At 37.3% G+C, this 20,080-nt stretch overlaps 3 protein-coding genes across 4 annotated transcripts in view; 1 reads left to right on the top strand and 2 right to left on the bottom strand.

Annotated features, from left to right (window-relative positions):
• The window catches only part of LOC120776567 (cyclin-dependent kinase 14), a 287,704-nt gene that overhangs the window by 129,180 nt on the left and 138,444 nt on the right, over nucleotides 1-20,080 (bottom strand). The gene's annotated exons all lie outside the window — the stretch shown is intronic.
• LOC120776570 lies at nucleotides 10,056-10,629 on the bottom strand. The gene has a single exon (XM_040107332.1). It carries the CDS (start codon nucleotides 10,571-10,573, stop codon nucleotides 10,160-10,162), a length of 414 nt encoding a protein of 137 aa, XP_039963266.1. The 5' UTR covers nucleotides 10,574-10,629; the 3' UTR covers nucleotides 10,056-10,159.
• LOC120776569 lies at nucleotides 12,038-12,567 on the top strand. Its single transcript, XM_040107331.1, has one exon. It carries the CDS (start codon nucleotides 12,095-12,097, stop codon nucleotides 12,506-12,508), a length of 414 nt encoding a protein of 137 aa, XP_039963265.1. The 5' UTR covers nucleotides 12,038-12,094; the 3' UTR covers nucleotides 12,509-12,567.

The raw sequence follows: 20,080 nt of genomic DNA, 5'->3' as shown, positions 1-20,080 counted from the left end.
ACATTAAGTGTAGTGGCTACTAAGACACAATCTAACGGCGTTATATCGCATGATCTTGGTGGCCATTTGTCTCGATCATTTCTCGAAAATATTGAGTCACCAAACTTTCCACGCAATGTCTTCATGTTAAGACGCGAAACATGAGGTGGCGCACCATCTTTATGGAAACAATGATTGTCAGCGTCGTTTGCATCAAATTCAGGAAAAGAAAATCGATCACATCGTGTTATATTGCTCGCTGCTTATGATAACGGTATTTTCTGTCTCATTTCGATAGCAATAAGGTCCAATGATGCCGTCATACCACAATCCGCAGCAAACGCTCAAATTTTGGGAATGCAATTGCGTTTCCTGAACCACACGAAGATTTGATTCAACCCAAATAGCGATAATTTTCTATGTTAATGAAGTCATTAAGCCAGAAATGGACCTTATCTGGGAAGAAAATTTTTTGTTTACAGAAGCCACCGGAAAATATGATTTTTCCCAATAATCTTAAATAATTTCTTAGCGTTTTACAAAAATGAAAAGTGATAAGATGAAATGTCAAACCTTCCTAAATGCGCTGACAAAATTTAACACAAGTCCGTAAACAAACATGGCCGCCACGGGCTGTCAACATCACGTCATTCCTCTCGTTAGACGCTGTATATATTCTTTTACGATTAAAAACCGAAAATTTAATTTTTCATTTTTTTTTTAAATTTCGAATAATCGATGTTTTTTTGATCTAAGCTGATTCTAAGCTTGATGGAAGTCAATAATACTATTTTTTTAAGAACCGTTTAAAAATGTTAGAAACAGAGGCTTATAGATATCAGTAATAGTGTTATCAACTTTTATTTCGGTCCCGCAAAGTTCAGAAGTGAGCTTGAGAGAAGAATTGAATTCATCTTGACAGTGTCTATAAAGTGACCTTACGAGTAAGCATAAGCTATGGACTGGCGATATTGAAATGATTTAGCGAAAACATCAAACAAAAACTCCTAATAAGCTGATATTAGATCACAAGCTTTCTTAATTTGGCTTTTCTATTGTTGCAATCTGGCAACTCACACCTGTATCGTACAGTTTGACATTTTGTATGTTATGCATACTCAGAACATTTGGAATTACGAGCAATATTTGACTTTTCTACAGTAATTTAAAATATTTATCTCTATCACAAAATGAAATTAAATCGCGGACATTTTCGCACGATTATTTTTGGATTAACTGATCAAGAATGGATTGATGAAATGAAAAGAATTTTAGACAATGAAGCTCCATCAAGGACCACTGTTTATCGATGGTATGGTGAATTCAATCGAGGTCGTAGATGACTTCAAAATGGTTATCATGAATTTTTTCGAAAACCATTCGTAGTTGTTCCGGAAACTATTAATGCTGTGTGCGCATTGATATTGTAAGATCGTCATGGGAGCTATCGCGAGATTGAGATAACTGTAGGAGCTATAGGGACCCATTTGATTGAAAAACAAGAAAAAACGTTAACTTCGGCTGCACACGAAGTATACCCTTCACAGATGCAATTCTTTTAGTAACTATGTGTTCAGTTAATATTGAAGCTATATGCTATAGTTATCCGATCTGAACAATTTTTTCGGAGATAACATTGTTGCCTTAGAAAATAATCTATACCAAATTTTGTGAATATAACTTGTCAAATGCAAAATTTTTCCACACAAGAACTTTTTTCCGATCGTTCAGTTTGTATGGCAGCTATATGTTATAGTGGTCCGATATCGGCCGTTCCGACAAATGAGCAGCTTTTTGAAGAGAAAATGACGTTGGCAAAATTTCAAAACGATAACTTAAAAAATGAGGGACTAGTTCGTATATATACAGACAGACGGACATGGCTAAATCGACTCAGCTCAACATACTGATCATTTATATAAATATAAACTTTATAGGGTCTCCGACGCTCCCTTCTGGGTGTTACAAACTTCGTGACAAACTTAATATACCCTGTTCAGGGTATCAAAAGCCAGTGTATTCCACGCAATTTTTCAATCGCTCAAAAGTAGGCTACTTTCGATTGGTCGAGAGAAACCTAAAAACAAAAATATGACATAAAATACGTCCATGACATCATGGCAGACAATAAATCGCGGATAAACACACGTCGACTGTTTGGTTGTTCCCCGATAAGTCAAATCCAACAAAAGTTTTTCGCACACGAAGTACTTCTAAGCAAAAGGTTCCATTTTTTGGAAAAACTGAACATCTCGCAACCATAGCACTTGAACAATGCAGAAAAGTAAATTCTGAGTGGTACAAAACCATTAGTTTGCCAGTTGAGCTATCCTTTAAGATATTATGAAAACTTACCGCCGAAGACGGATCATTGTTCACCACGACTATGCAACTTCTCACACATGGATTGAAACAACTGCATTTTTGAACACAACACCCAAAACACCGAGGTGATGAGTCATCCACTCCGAATGACCTTATTTATTCACGTATGAAAAAAATAAACTAAGAAATCAACGTTTTTCAACACCTGAAGAAGCGGCTGATGCGTTCAGAATGCATGTTTTGAAGCTACATCAATCAGAGTAAAAAGTTTCCTCGAAAATTGGTTTAAACGCATGCAAAAGTATATAGATCTTAATGGAGAATACTTTGAAAACCATAAAGCGAATTTTGTTGATGAATATTCGTTTTTTGTTTTCTCATCCCACAATGTAAAAGGCAACTCTCCAATTTCATGATTTTTAATGGCTCATTTCAAGTTTTAAACTAGACAAAACACGAGCTGCTGGTTGAATGAAAAAATTTGCACAACCATATTGCACACCCCTCACACATTCTTGAGCCATCGAACAATCAATTTGCCCATTATGGAAACACTAAAAGTCGTTTGCCTGTGCACGGGAACAAAAATTAATTTAAATATTTAAGTGATTATGGCTTTTAGCAGAAATTGAAATTCAAAGCAAGCGAGCAACACTTCCGCAATATCGAAATAGCCACACAAAGCGCCTGGGGTTATGCAATAGCCTTCAACCACCACAACAGTTGGTTCAATACGTAGCCACAGAACACGCAACACACAAAAAATCGCACACGCAGGCAAAAACTAAAAGCGGCAAAAACAACAAATAACACACTCGACCACAAGTAAATGAGATTTTTGGCCAAGCCGAACGGAAGCTGACAGCCCGACAAACGCAAAAACGACGCACCAAAACGAATCGTGCAAAATTGTCAATAAAGGGCTGCCAAAGCGATAGTGTGATATTGGCAACAAGCATGCAAAAACAACAAATACCATGGCCAGCATGTGAGTCTACATGTGTAAAATGTGATAACAGTTTGTACATACACATAAGCATATACATATATATGCATATGGGTTGGTATATATTTACAATATTTTAAATTTTCAAAGGCAAATGCCAGGCTACGGCAACATATATGGCGACGGCGGCGGGGGTTTGTAAATTTTTAAGCCTCAATTGCGAAGAGCCCAAAAATGTAACACACACTCACTCTCTTACTCACTCAAAATGGCTGTACGACACAAAGAAGTGACAATAATCGAAAATGAAAAAAAAGTAAAACGAATTTCAATAAATATTTTAGTATGACTGCAAAGGCTACAAAGCGATAAATGACACTGTTGAAATTGGAAAGGCGATTTAATTTCGTTTGCGGATATAGGAGGTGGAAAGGAATATTAAAAACTGTTTCGCCTTTTTGCAAGTGTGAAAATCATTGGGGATTTTCCTGCATGAGTTTTGCTGACACTGAAATTTGAGGAAAGGTAACTTCTTCTGGAATCCAATGCGTTGAGAGAGCATACATGGCAAATGAATTTGAGCAGAGCAGCGAGCTGGGGGATAGATATACCTTTATGTATAGTAAGTACACACGATTTTAATGCCATAAATACAAAATGTGGATAACTGAAGGGACTTTTGCCTGAGATGAAAGGTTTTCATTTAATTTGAAGTTGAATTGGGAGATTGAATGAATTTTGGATGTCGAAAAATTGCAACGACAAACAGGTACAGCAAAGAGCAAGAGGAATATTGAAAGCCTACCATATATTAATATACCATATAAATGACTTACAGAAGATTATAGACAAATATAAATAATTTTTAATAAAATGGAAGCATAAGCAATATACTACACACATTTTAAATTTTTAGCTGGTATTGTATTAGTTTCCCACAAAGGAGAGTATTGTTGATAGCACTAACTCCATTAGTAGGAACAATATTAGCCTTGAGTTCGCTCTGCGCTCAAGACTAGTAAAGGTATGTCTAGACTCCGTATTCTTAGAGTTATTTTATGATTAGACTGGTTTAGGTGCCTAGCCACAGCACAGCTTCGTTGAATTTTTGCGGTTTACAATTGGACTGTTGGGCCTCAGACCAGCTCAGCAAAGGTTGACTGTGCAGTCGCAAGGTCTTTCGTTCGGGTACAAGGTAAATCGGAGAGATCTAGGGAACTCTTCTTTCTCAGCAAGGTTGACCTCTCAATAGTAGTAGTAGCAATTGTAGGAGTTCTAATAATAGACTGTTCTATCGGAACTCACGTAGTAAGATAGAACATCTTAAGATATGCCAGCTGCATGAACTGATTGATAGAATCATCTCAACGCTTAATCTTTTGCCAGATCAAGATCATACATTACGACATAATCAAAAATATTATATTTATTGAATAAAACACCTTGACAGATTTGTGTTGGGTTGAGGGCGCTTTTCTGACAGTTAATATCCAACTAAAGGATTTTTATCTTCATCATTTATCGTCTGGCTTCACAAAGGACTGAACATATCCCGGCTCTCATGACGCTTTCGCCAACCTTTTTCACTGCCTTTCGTACTTCTTAATTCATATTTGCACAGAACGCAAAGAAACATTGACCGGATGATCCCTCCGTCATGCTGATGGACCAGTCATCTAACCTTACCTATACATACATACATATTAGATTAGCCATGTCCGTCTGTCTGTAGTCCCTCAGTTTTTAAGATATCGTTTTGAAATTTTGCCAACGTCATTTTCTTTTCAAGAAACTGCTCGTTTGTCGGAACTGCCGATATCGGACTACTATAACAAACAGCTGCCATACAAACTGAACTATTAGAATCTGGTACTGGTATGGAAAACTTTCACATTTGACAAGATATATTCACGAAATTTGGTATAAATTATTTTCTAAAGCAACAATGTAATCTCCGAAAAAATTGTTCAGATCGGATTACTATAGCATATAGTTTCCACAGAAACTGGACACATGGTTACCAAAAGAAATGCTCTTTTGAAGGGTAGATTAGCTTTTTTCTTGTTTTATCGTAAATTCGCACACGACTTTACTTTCCTATCCACTTGTCAATTTTCTTCCTAGTTTGGAGTGAAACAATTGAAAATCACTTGAAATTCACGTGTCATTGACAGCAGCGACACTCAAGTGCCCATAGGCAATGGAGCGACTAGGAATTGAATTGCTTTCTCACTTTAGTTTCATCTTGTTGCTGTCATTGAGTTTAGAAAAACTCTCTACTTGAGTTGTTCAAGTCATTGTAAAGTTGAGTTGAGCAGCGTTCGGTTGCAGCGTGTCGAGTACAAGCTTTCAATTTATGAGGGAATAAGAAAGGACAGGAAAAGATTGTTTAGATAAAGCGAGGAAAGTGTGTGATCTTTAAAGTTGAGCCCAAAACGTGTCGGAATATTAAATTTCCAAAATTTAATTGTTTTATAAAAATCAGCTTCATTCGCCCCAAAACAGGAAAACACGCGAAAAGAGAAATATTTAGTTACGACAAAAGTATGTACACCCCCATACAATATACATTCTATGTAGAGATTTAATATTTAGTATTGCCGATTGTGGTATATTTTCCCAGGAGCGACAAGAAGGTGAGTCGCGCTTATCGCCCAAATACAGAGGTTTTAACTCAGTGCTTTGGACAGGTTATCGTAGGGAAATCTACCGATTTTTGATATATAAATATGCACTCCCAACCCGTCTTGTACTATGTTTGAAATAATTGTTCTGTTGGTATATTAAGTTATATTGTAAGCAAATATTTGGGCAGCGGGCTCTAAGTTTGTTCTGTTTGTCCTCAGCATCTGCACGTAGAAGTCTCCCGTCATTTTGCCCTCGACTAGTACCAGCTGTGATAGACCACTGTAGCTAAAGCAACCACAAACTAAAACACTTCTACCTCCGAACTTTACGGTGGTTTGGATAAATTTACTTTGGAGACTCTCATGACGCTTTCCCCAACCTTTTTCACTGCCTTTCGTACTTTTTAATTCATATTTGCTGTCATCACTCCTAATTACTTGTTTCAAAAAACTTAACGGCACTTAACTTCAACTTATTTTTGTTGATGACAGGCCTTTTAATTTTGTAGTAGCGGGAATAGACATCGTCTCGGATTCTACGCTGAACTGTTCGCACAGAAACATTGACCGGACGGCTCCACTGCATAAATCGAGCTGAAACCGTCGGGTCTTTCATCACTTTTCTAATTATTTAAGTCCCTTAGCAAGCTGTGGTTATCTTTGAGCGGCCTGACCTTAATTATTTTTCAATCCCACCATTTATCTTATAATTTCTTATCACTTTTTGGATTGTGGTCTTCCTCTTCATTTTTGTGTCTGCGATTTTTTCATACCCCAGTCCTTTTAAATAGTAATCAGTTTTCGCAAGTCAACGCTTACTTCTGCCGATTTTGGCATTTCACCAAAGAAAATCTTATATGTATTGACTAAAATACTTTTTTTCGCGTTCAAAATTCAAGCGATCATCAAAGATACTATGATATGTTTAAAATATTTTCCCAAAGCTTTACGGCAAGCGCAATAAAAGTGTGGAAGAAAGAACCTTTGCGAGGACGACCAGTCAAGCTAGACCGGTCGCGACTGCCTCAATCTTTAATCGTGTTTTTCTCGAAACATCGTTTTCAAAGTCGATGGTCACAATTTCTCAGAAACTAAGCCAGCCATCTTTCAAAAATTTTCACAGTTCCTCTAAATAGAACGTCCTCGTGATGGATCGCAGGATTTTTTCTGATTACCACTATTTTTTCAAGATAATTTATAATAAAAAGTAGACCTAAAATCATATTGTTTTGCTTGCAACTTTGCCAAAAATTCATTTTTTTTCATTCTGCTAATCGATGAAATTTATTTTTTTGATTTTAAAAGAATTCCTTATTCTGTTATGCTGACCACCGCGAGATGCTTTTAGGCGGTGCCTTCGTATAAGAACTGCCAATGGCTAAACGTCTAAAAAACAAAAATTATGGAAAATTATTCAATTGTTACTATTTGATAGGCTGAAAAGTTGTAATAAATAAGTTATTTATTATATGAAAAACAAATTGTTTAAAATAGTATTTTTTCCGCCGTCAAAACCTACATACCACCTCAATAGTTCATCACCAATGGCTTTGGTACATCATATCATTTTCTACTCTAGTAAGGCTTCTGGCGAAAGGTGAACTCCGAACAATTATTTGAGCTATCAGCGCTTAAAAGAGTACCGGCAAAGACAGACAGAGAAGAGGAATAAGAGCACCAAAATGTGGCATTGCCCATCCAAAGGGCGCTGAACCTACAGACTTATACCGGACATCCTCTGGTGTATAAACAGACGGCATACTTAGTGGATATGGGTGCTTTGCGATTAGCAATTTACAGATTCCACAATCACATTAGAACTGTTCGACATATGCAGAGTATAAAAGACTCTGAACATGTATTATTTCTCTGCCCTCACTTTTCTAATGCAAGGAAAAAACTAAAAACCACGCTCGTTGGTAGTTTTATAGTCAAGAATTTAACGATACTTATGTGTCAGTCGAATGAGAAATGTAAAGCTGTTAGCGAAGCGACTTTTCAACAGATTAGGCGTCAATCAGTCGTCAGTCCGCATAATAAAGGAAACATAAATGTCCTGTATCTACCACGAGGTAATACTTAACCGGTGGTTACATGGGTGAGTGTTGAGTTGGGTGTAGGTTAGGTCTTGTGGACTAAAGTTCCGCACTGTGGCTTTCGCCACTATTATTAGAAAAGGGCGAGTGTCTGTCACAAATACATACTTCCAGTTCATCTCGAGATGAAATTTCTGCTCCTCTGAAAAGGTTGCACATATACTTTTGATGTGTTCTCTTCCGTTGAAAAAGTTTAAATTAATTCAAAATTCGGTATTTTCTTGAACAGCTTGCAAACATTATATGTGCCTACGTAAGGTTTTGAAAACCGTGGTATTAAAACATTTCATTATCAGCGCTAACAACGTTTCAAAGCTAAGCAAACACAGCACTATTTTAATTAAATTTTTTAAGTGCACACCGCCACAACAACTTCATAAAACATTGCGGCTTAAGTGTGCATTTGAATTTTGTTTTAATTAAATCCCACATTTTGCATGCAACCGAGTGGCATCAGCAAAAAATTTACGGAAATTTGCACACTTTACAGCTTTTCAAGTGTTTTGGCTAAAGTGCTGGGTTTTAGACATTAATTTGCGCGCTTAATGATGTGAACAGTTGTGCAGCGCCACTTAATTTGCCACGCCTCCATTACAATGTAATTGACGAAATTAGAGTTGTGTTGCTTGTTGTTGTTGGTGTTAAAATGCACTTGAATTGTTGTGTGATTGTGTGTGCGGTGTGAAGCGTCATAGATTTTCCCAAATAAATCACGTACGCACACTGTTGTCGTAAATGCGTTGAGTGCTGTTGCATACTTTTAGGCGCATACCAATCACATTCACACACTTAATTTTGAGTTGATGTGTTGACGGTAGCACGTACGCGCCACAAACTGCAGGGAAATGCTGATTGTTTGCTGCGCACCTAATGACTCGAACACACAAACGCACACATACGCAAACACATACACATTTACAAACCAATACTTTCAATACCGAAAACCATTGTATGCGTGTGCGTGTTTTATATTCTATTTATTTTGCTATCTCGTTGCTGTTTTTATTGTCTTTTGGCATATTTATCATCCGCTCATCGCCGTCAAGCACTTCTTTGTGGCACTTACAGCTTTTTCCTTTTATTCGCCATTAAGCTTTTGCGTCATTATCACATTAAAAGTTGCTGACTATGCGGGAAATTGAAGTGAAGTTGTCTGCTGCCGTTGCACACGACCTTAACCTCGGTTTAACTCCACTTGACTCGGGACCGAGACGCCGCCAGTGTTGGGGAAAGTACTCCTCAGCTCAACTTGGAAAGCACTTCAAATTTTCATTTGCTCCACTCTACCCTCTCGCCTCAGCATTTGAACTTAGTGGCGTTCAGTTTGTATTCGACTACTTAGTGTTGTTGTTGCTATTTTATTATTGTGTGTACACGTGTATTTGTTGTTATTGCTCTTTTGGCATTTGCGCAATTTGAAATTCAATTTCTACCGAATTTCAAAGTTTTGAAAATTATGCAATAATAATTTCAATTAAATTGTCAAAGTACTCAAGTGCGCACTACACAAGTATTACGTAAGTTCAAAGGCTCACCAAATACATGCCAGCACTTGTCTATATGTATGCGTGTCTATGGTACTCCGTCAAGGAAGTCAAAATCGCATCGCAATCACTACCGTTAACAGTTTACTCGAAGTTTGACTGCCATAAATGCTCAGGGCCAACGAGTTGCGAGTCGTAAAGCAATTTGAACTTTTCATTCACTTCCCAGTGAACTTAGGCTAACACACACGCACACCTGTATACACACTATTCACCTGAGTTAGACAAAATTGCTCATTTAACTTATGTGACTCCTGCTGACTGGCAATACAGAGAAATGAGAGGACTTTCATTGGCACATTCTCTGCTGCCGTTGACTTCTATTGCAGGCTTTAGAAAAGCCAATTTATATTGAAGGAAATTTTCAATGCAAAAACATGCTTTGGTACAGATAACTGTTGGTGATTTTTTTGCGGACTTGAAGCAAATAATCAAAGACATTAACAGTACCTCCGACTATTTGCTGGCGCCCAAAATTTCGAAACAGTTCATATACGAACTGTTACTTCAAACAGCCTTTAACGAAAATAGTTCCACCCTCTGTGCTAGCTAGCGAAATCCAATGCGTAAAATTGCAATGAATTATTGCTAAATATTTATTTGTGCATCGTACATAGTTAAATTTCTTAAGAAACCACCACATTAACCCTTAAAATTCCAGCGACCTTCCAGTCCACCTTGGAAATGGTTTTGATTCCAATCATAATTACGTCTGCCCTGCGCATAGGCGTCGATGCTATAACTGTCGTCGTCGCTTTTAAGCAAATTGTGATTGTACTTCAAGCTGCCCTCTCGTCCTCGCTCCGTCTCCTCGTATTTCAGTTCAACTCTGCCCCTGCCTTTATCTTCCTTTGCAGATTCCTCAGAAGAAGACGGTGAACGCGCATGACGCACCAGCAGCTCCGAAAGCTCGCCCTCCAGCCAGTTTTGGTCAGCGACAAGATAAGTCGCGGCTTCGTCATTGTACGGTGCTGACTCTTCCAGTAGTGGATGTGCTATGGCGATTGCGAAGAGTCCGCAAAAGACGATCATAATAATAGATTTGGAACTAGTCATACTGATGATTTAATTTTTAAGGGAAATCGTGCTGGAATGAACGCTTTACAAGAACTTTAAGTGTTGACTGTGCTCATTTCATAAAGCTCATCTTATTTATATACTATTCAAATAAGCAAAATCACCGAGTGTGGTTTACAAACCTTAATCTGACGATAAGCGAACGTTGTATATGGAAGGGGAATTTTCTAAGCAAAACTTATCAATACTGAAAGATTTGTGAAACGCACGTGACGAGGAGAAATGTTCGGATGGAGGGGACAAATGTCAAATCGTACCGATTGGAACCGATTCCATACCACGCTCTAATCAATAAGCGGAGTGTAACGTCAACTATAAGGACGTTAATCATTATAGTGGCCATTAGTGGACCGTGGAAAAGTGAGGGCAGAAATCCTTCATATTTAGCGCTACAATTCAATTGAAAAATTGCCATTCGCCATTTCGTACATTTTTCCAACTGCCTGTATGTACATATATATGGGAACCATTCACTCCTCAAGAAGTTATTCATTTATGGGGTTACATGGATTTACGGGATTCAAAAAGTCGTTTATATTATCTTCTTCTACAACACCTCTAGAATATTGTCCAAAATTTTCAAGTTGATCCGAGAAGTAGTTTCGGAAATACAGTCTTGAGAACTTGTGCCCTGGATGCTAGCTAGGGTACGTGCGCCGTCTTTAAATACGTTTTTTTTTCGAAACTGTGTTTTTGAAGTCGGTTGGCAAGATTTCTCGAGAACTACTGAGCCGATCTTCATCAAATTTTATACAGGTCTTCGAGATTCAATTCCCAAAGACTTAGATGAAGGATTCTTTTTCTCGTTAACAACTATTAAAAAAAAATGTGGCGAAAACTTCACTCAAATTTTCTTTTTTTGTTAAAATATCTGACAAAAATTCAATTTTTAATTTTTTTATTCCGTCGTTTTAGTTCTAAGTTAAGGTTTTAAGGTTAAAACACGTATTTTTCACTTTAGATGATACTGTAAGGAGTCATCCTACACCGGCAATAGTGTCGCAAGGACTGATTTAAATTTTTTTTCCAAAAATTTCAGAATTTCTTTGTTAGTAGTGTATGTTTGTAACAATAAAAAATTTCCAACAGAACCCCTTAAAAAATTACTCACAACAGATATTTTGCCATAATGTAATAATACAAATAAATCTTCATATATATACCAGTATATGTGAATTACCGTACGAAAAAAAGAATTATATGGAATCGCTTTGCTGTTGCTTATTAAAAAATCAAAAAATATAACTTAGTACGTGCTCTTATGCATATGAAAAGCGGTGTCAGAATCAGTGACAAAGGCTTATCAGTAGCGGGCTATGCTGTGTCGGTAAATCCCAATAGGTGATTTTAAAATCAAAACAAAAATAAACAAGACCAAATCACAACCCCAAAGAGCTATAAATACAACGAACAACGTCGAAACAGCACAGTTCTCTTGCATAGCTCAAAAGCATTCAAATATAGAATATACGAAAACTTCAGTGCCAAAAAATCGAGAAAATGACTAGCTCCACTTCAACTATTATCTTCGCCTTATGCGGACTCTTCGCAATCGCCATAGCACATCCACTACTGGAAGAGTCAGCGCCATACAATGACGAAGCCGCGGTTTATCTTGTCGCTGACCAAAACTGGCTGGAGGGCGAGCCTTCGGAGCTGCTAGTGCGTCATGCGCGTTCACCGTCTTCTTCTGAGGAATCTTCAAAGGAAGATAAAGGCAGGGGCAGAGTTGAACTGAAATACGAGGAGACGGAGCGAGGACGAGAGGGCAGCTTCAAGTACAATCACAATTTGTTGAAAAGCGACGACGACAGTTATAGCATCGACGCCTATGCGCAGGGCAGACGTAATTATGATTGGAATCAGAACGATTTCCAAGGTGGACTCGAAGGGCGTTGGAATTTTAGGGGTTAATGCCATGAACGAAAATTAATAATAAATTTATAAATCTGTATATGCAAACGCCTTACTAACCGCTTAAATTTTGATTAAATATGATATTTATGCAATAGAAAATATAATAGAAATCATAATTATCTATAATTGTCTTGGATTCTCGCTATCTTTGTATGCTGATCTTTTGTCAAAAAAAGTTACATATAAAAGCAACAGCAAAGTATGTAAGTGAGCTTAATTACATATTACAAGTGAGCTTAATTACATATTACAAGTGAGCATGCGGATACCACATTAAAGTCGTTTGCCTCAAATGACACTTTTTGTTTCTTCAATTTGAATTATTTAAGACCAAAAATCAATTATAATAGTTCATAAAAAACAAGGGGTTACTAAACATTTTTTGACATGGAAAAACTATATCTTCCACAAGAAGGCAAAGTCGTGAATTCAGAATCTGCCTGTGAACATGCTAGCACAGGGTTGCACCAAGAGTGCCTCCTATTTGCTTGAACTTCACGAATAGTTTGTGCGATTGACCACTCTCCACAGCTTGGCGATTTGTACACAGCTTATATTTGACCACTAAGTTTTACTGAACGGAAACTTTCCGAGCTCACAAAATGGCAGAATATTCTTCGTTCAATACAGTAAATTCCAATTTTTTGCAGAACGCTTTGAAATTGCTAGTCGCAGTACTCCAAAGTATCTTAAAGCAAATATATGGTGTTAGCTGAGCAAGTTGGAAGTTTTTCACGCTTTAGTTGTTGAAAATGGCTGCCAACATTGTCGAATTCTTTAGTGGGCTTTCCGATATGTATCTGCGATTTTAAAGAATATTCTGTGCGTTGTTTTGTGGCGTTCGTTCGAGAAGTTCACACATAGTTTTGCACGCAAACAAGAACAAGTATTGAACAACACAAAGGAATTGAGAGAAAAACAATGGAAACGCGTGCAATGTAAAGAAAACTCATTTGAAAAAAAACGGAAAATATGCTTCGACAATGGTAGCAAAAATAGCAGCTGAAGCTAGTGGGTTGAATCAACAATTTTTTATAGACTTTTAGACGTAAAGGTTAAGTTAGGTTCATAGCGAGATATTCGTAAAAAGTATAGCAACCAAGATGCTTCAACCTTAGTCTGGCGAAAGCTGGACAGTGAAGAAGAAGCGGTCTGGATGTATTCACCTCATCTTCCTCCCTGCTATTTCCTGCAACAACTTGCGTACTCCAAAATGTGAAGCTTCAAACCGAGAGTGCCATGAAACAATGTCCAGTAAAACACCTTTATTGCAGCTATGTAAACCTCGCTAAGAGCTAGTATTTTCATGGGTCTTTTGCGTTCCACTCTGGGCCAGAAGACTCTCGCAACCCCATAAGCCCTGATTGCTGATCAACGCTTCTGAGCTCCCGTGGCCCATAGATATACGTGCTTGTCTAAGACTTCAAAAAACATGAATTTTTCTCAAATTCAATTCAAAGAATCGGAATAGTGTCGAAGAATTCAGATCTGCTCATTAAAGCAAAAAAAAAAATCCAAAATTTTAAATTTTTTTCCAAAATTTTCAACTTTTTTCCAAAATTTTTTAATTTTATTTGTTTTGAAAATATTATTATTTTTAATTTCGAACAAACAAATTTTAAATAATTATGCCAACCGTAAAATATAAAAGCACCTCCAACAGCGCCTTCGTTATTTTACCCACAACTTTCCCTGCTGGGTCGTATCATTCGCCTAGAACTATTGCAAAAGCCTCTATACCCACGCATAGGAATAGTTGAACGCGGTCAGTGACAAACTGCAACACCTGCCGCCTTGCAACTGACAGGTTTTTGCCCTAAGCCGACACTGCCACCGCCATGCCGTCTACCTGCTTGCCTGCCTTCCGCCTGCCAGTCACTTTTGATTGCTTTGCACTTCAACTATGACACTTTGGGCATATTGCTCGGCAACTGCAGCGATAGCATAAAATACAATTTCTTTCCGCTTTTTTGATTTCACACCAAAGCACGCGTGCGGACATATGCTCCTGCACATGCAATGGCATACGCTTGTGCATACGCCAAACTACTAGTGCACTTATGGGGAAAAATTGCTGACGCCACTCGACTGCGCCAACACAGGAAAATAAAAGAAAGCAAGTTAAGAAAATTTGCAAATCACTGACGCGCACATGTGTGTGTGTAGGTGTGTATGTGGCCAGGTCGTTTGTAAACGGCGCCAACTTGCCTTTAGGGTGGTCATTAAATGGTCGACAAGCACACACGCACGATAGCGACTGCAAAGTGAGGCGTTGAAAGGATTCGACAAACACCACATTCACTCATACGCGGTGGCTCTTATGCCACCTAAAATATGTATTTATGCATAAGCTTAGGCAAAGGCGCAAACAGTGCACAATGACCCGCCTTTAGCACCCTTTGCTTGCTGCTGCTGTTTGGAAAAGCAAAATGTATGTATGTCATATGGTTGTATGGTCGTCGCTCCACCTAATGGTGTGCAGGTGTTAATGTCGCCATTAAAACATGTTACGTTTACCGTTGCGTTGCCTTGAGAGGCTTAAAATTTAAACGACTTTCTAGTATTTTTTTACTTGTATTCCAGAGTTAAAGGCATTCAGAAAACAATCATAAAAAATACTATTTTCAAATCACTTCAATGAAATGGGAAAAATAATTAAAGAAATTTTAATTATTTTAACTTTTGTTCATAAATACATAACTTAATAAATAATATTAACGGCTAAAATTCAAAATAGTGATGGATGCTCAGAGAATATAGAAATTATGGAGGGAACACTTCTGCAACCTGCTGAATAGCAGTTAAAGCATAACACCAGGAGATGGTGAACTCGATTCACCAATGGTTGACGATGGAGTGGACGTTCCATTGCCCGACCTTGAAGAAGTTCGGCGGTGCAGGCCGATGGATTGCCGGCCGAGCTATTACCGTGGGATAAGCCTCCTCAAGATCGCAAATAAGGTTCTACTAGGTACTATATGAAAGATTAAAACCTATCGCCAACAAACTGATTGGCCTTTATCGGTATAGCTTTAGACCTGGCAAAGCAATAACCGGCCAGATATTCACTATACGCCAAATCTTGTAAAAGACCCGTGTAAAGATAATCTACACACACCAACTCTTCATCGATTTCAAAACTGCTTTTGACAGCACGAAAAGGAGCTGCTTTTATGCCGCTATGTCTGAATGTGATATCCAAGCAAAACTAATACGGCTGTGTAAACCGTCAGGATCGGGAAGGACTTCCCCGAGTATTTCGATACCAAACAAGGTTTCAGACAAGGCGACTTCCTGTCGTGCAACTTCTTCTATCTACTGCTGAGGAAAATAATTCGAGCTGCAGAGCTGAATCGAGAAGGTACAATCTTCTACAAGAGTGTACAACTGCTGGCGTATGCCGATGACATCGCTACATTGGTCATAACAACCGCGCCGTTAGCTCTGCTTTCGCCAGGTTGGACAAAGAAGTGAAGCAAATGGATCTGGTAGTGAACGGGGGCAAGACGAGATAACTCCCGTCATCAAACAAACAATCGTCGCATTTGCGACTTGGCTTACACGTCACTGTTGGCAGTCTTAACTCCAAAGTCGAAGTAATTTTGTCTATCTTGGAAGCGGTATTAACAGCAACAACCACATAAACTTCGAAAGGCAATCATTCTCGCCAACAGGTGCTATATAAAACTGAGTAACTCTATGAGTCACTCATTATTCCCACCCTGCTATATGGTGCATAGGAAGATCTCGACTCCATTGGAAAAAAAAAAAACAGGTGGAGAAGGACCTGGCTTAGAATCTTAGAAAGCGTTGTCTACCACAATAAAGAAGAAAAAGTTTGAATGGCAGCTATATATTATAGTGGTTAGATCAGAACAATATGTTCGGAAGTTGTAGCATTCTCTTTGACAAAAATCCATGCGAACTTTCGTGAAGTAATCTTTTTAAATAAAGATGTTTTTTCATATAAGGACTTGAGTTGGGTCAGATGTGTGGCAGGCAGGCTGTGTGGAGATTGCAACGATGCTTCGGATTTTCGAGAAGAAATGTTTTCAAATAAAAACTTTTCCATGTTTAAAAACGTGCTTTACCAAAACTTAAGACTAACCATATTTTTTGACCGTAGATATCAACGATGGAAAATATGAAGGAAGACCTGAATGTTCTAAAGACATTAACGCGATTAATGGTATTTATCTTGACTTCCGTAAATATAGCTATTAACATAAAAACATATACAATCTACTGAAAACTTATATGCTATATCATAGTTATTCCAAAACAAATTAAAAATTCTTTCTACTTAAAAAATGAACAGCAAAGCAAATTAACGTGCTAATGCCCAGATATCACGCTTCCAGAAGATTTCTAATATTTTACCACCCAGTTCCTAAGATAAAGCAGTCATTTGGATACAGAGGCCCATGAAGTAATAGTCCGCACTCCGGCTTTTAATGCTTCCCTCTACCTTAAAAACGTTGGGTTTTCTTCAAGAATATAATTCTATAAATTAGTCTGACACTTGTTACTATTTCCCGCTAATTTATCTCCAGATCATTAATGGTCACCTAATGTTATTTTGGTCCATTTCTAAGCATTAACCTTGTGTAAATGGACTTAATACGAAGTGTTCTGTGTAATAGTTTATAAGAGCCATTAATTCTCAGTTTTTAGTTTGTTAAAAGTAATACTATCCGTTAATTTAGATTGTTTCAGAATTAAGTTAAGTTAAACTCTTCGTCGATCATGTAAAACCATTCTTGCATTCGTTGACTAACACGAAGTGTGCCGATTGCAATCGTGAATTGAACTACGACTTGCCTGTTTCTAGCAACTTCTTTAATTGAAATTATAGACAAGGTCACTTCAGTAATTCAATAAATGACTCAGGTAGCTGTGATCATTACACATTGTGGGCGTAAAACTTTCATTGGTTATTATTATTAATTTGTTCTTTACAATGGGAACTAACGGCAGCTACTTTTTATTTTATCCCTTGTTAATTACTCTAATACAAAAGGATAAACAAACAAAGCAATATTACGTACCTGCTTAGAGGGCAAATAAATATTTACGGAAAAACCCACAAATAACCTATCGCGTCCTCACGTACCTGAGAAAATGTGCTTAAAAAGCGTTGTTTCCGTAGCGTAGACGCATTTTCATTCGGCCCGCGATTTATCGAGTCTATGATCTCCTTCGTAATAATTTGTATAAAAATCTGTATTTTTTGGAAAACAGTCATGCAGTCAAATCCACCGCAGTTCAGCTTGCAGTACCGCATCTTCGCTTACCGTGAGGAGCTGAGCCTACGGCGTCCAAATATACCAAGAATGACCAGAGCTAAGAGGGATATAACAGAACAGCTGATAGTGGACTACATCGATCAACTGTTCTATTGTACTGAGGCTGATTTAGACGCCTTCAATAGGCAGTTGGCGCTCGTTGGGGATCAGTCGGATATTATTGAAAATATGACCACACACCAGGACCGGGATACCAAATACGATTGGATAGATAAGGAAATAGAGACGATACTGGAGGAACTTGATATATAATATTTAGTAATAATATAATGATAGTAGCAGTTTAAATTTGTTTTGAGTCCTGTTAAATATTTATTTATTTTACACTCTGTTAAATATAACGACAAACTATTTTCATAAATTGCCATCCAATAGATATTTTTTTAAAACAAATCTAGTAATTTTTTGTAACGAAATATATTGGAAAAAAAAATGAAATAACAAAAATGTAAGGAAAATTTATTTCCGGGTGATCTAAGACGGGTGAGGAAGGGGAATGGTGGTACATTTAAGCGTTAAAAACGGATCATTTCGATTTCCGCCAACTCTACGAGTACAAAAAGAAAGGTTATGTGACACACTTGTAGAAAATAAAAAAAATCTACTACTATCATAATAACATATTTTTAACATAACCACAAAATATATATGTGGAAATTTATAATAACAAATTTTATTATTTTAAATTTTCTTTTCGAAATTTGGTGTGAACTATTAATATTTTTGTTTAAAATCTCTTTTTCGCATTATTTTTGACATAATATCGGAAAGAAAAATTCTCATGTCAAAATAACCAATTTTTTAAAAGTCGGTAAACTTTTTTTTGGTAGGAATTTCTACTGTCTGGTGGTTTAGGTGGACTAGGAACCACCTGAAACTAGGAGGAAAGGTCTGGAATAATATCGAAAGTCTGGGCGATTTCGATCTTTAGTTATACAGTTCAGAGATTTTTATGTGTCTCGAATTGATGGCTGGAAATATTTTAAGGCTTCACTATATTTCTTAAAGTTCTGTTCAGTCTCCTGATTTTTTTGAGCGAAATTTTAATATAAATGGCTGATAATGAGGAATACGTCTTTTATACAAAGGATTAGCCTAAAGTTCAACCTTGCTCATCATGTTTGCTACAAAATGTGTTCAAAAATTAACCAATTTTATATCTAAATCATACAAATTTCATATGAATTAACTGAAGTCCAAAAAAGTAAACGACATTTGGTTGGAAAAACAGAATGGTTTCATTAACCATATACAAGCACATGAGTTTTGGCAGATGTTTGTATTCTTCCACCTTTGAAGCACTTTGTACGTATACCATGTACTTTGGGCATATTTGACCACGAGATCATTATATAAGTCACAATTGATAACGAAAGTTCTTTTTAAATTGTAATTTACGAAAATAATGATAATAAACTTCTCCTTTAACACTTTTTCTTTTACTTCTTAGACTGAGTAGGCGTGAATTATTTGACCCTGGGTAGGGAATATCTCTCAACAACTATCATCATCATTTCATTCTCTGATGATTATGAGGCTGAATCGATCAACAACTTCCAATAATAATATTAATAAAACTGACTGACTCACATATTGGCCGATATGTGCGGTTTAAAGGCACCCGGTAGTTCGAAAATCTTTTTATTAGGTATATGGGACCCTATTCAACCCATTTTTGACACACATACATATATTTCATTGTCTGGAAAGAATTATCACTGAATTTCAATTATATCTATATCTCACACGTTGGCCGATATTTTCAGTAAAAAGTTACAAGCCCTGGGTCCACATATTCAGTGCCTCGGGGCTTGATTCAGACAAATTTTAGTGATAAGGTGGCACAAGTCAAATGCACTATTTATCTTAATAAAGTGATTAATTCTTGATTTGTATACTGAAAAGTAAAAATTTCAAATGGAATTTAAAATTGTGTTATACTTATACTGTAAACATAAAAATATCAGAGGAATGTCGCGTACCAGTTTTGGTTGAAATTGCTCGATTGGGTCTCGAGATGGGTAATTTCACCTAAAAGTGGTCGGTGCCACGCCTATGCTATTGTTGTTGTAACGGTTATCTAGTCGTCGTTAGGGTGGTAAGATTCATAGAAGTTGTCATCGAGGTCATCCAACGGTAAGCCCAGGAAGCGCGATAGTCGGACCATAGGGAGAGGGGTGTCAGATGTGTAGAGTTAGCTGGGCTTGCAAAAAGGTGGTTCCGAGTTATGTGGGGACTCATTGCATGCTGTACTTATGTTTAG

Source organism: Bactrocera tryoni, chromosome 5, assembly GCF_016617805.1.
Source record: "Bactrocera tryoni isolate S06 chromosome 5, CSIRO_BtryS06_freeze2, whole genome shotgun sequence".
Classification (NCBI taxonomy): Eukaryota; Metazoa; Arthropoda; class Insecta; order Diptera; family Tephritidae; genus Bactrocera; species Bactrocera tryoni.
This window is presented reverse-complemented; position numbering and strand designations above follow the sequence as displayed.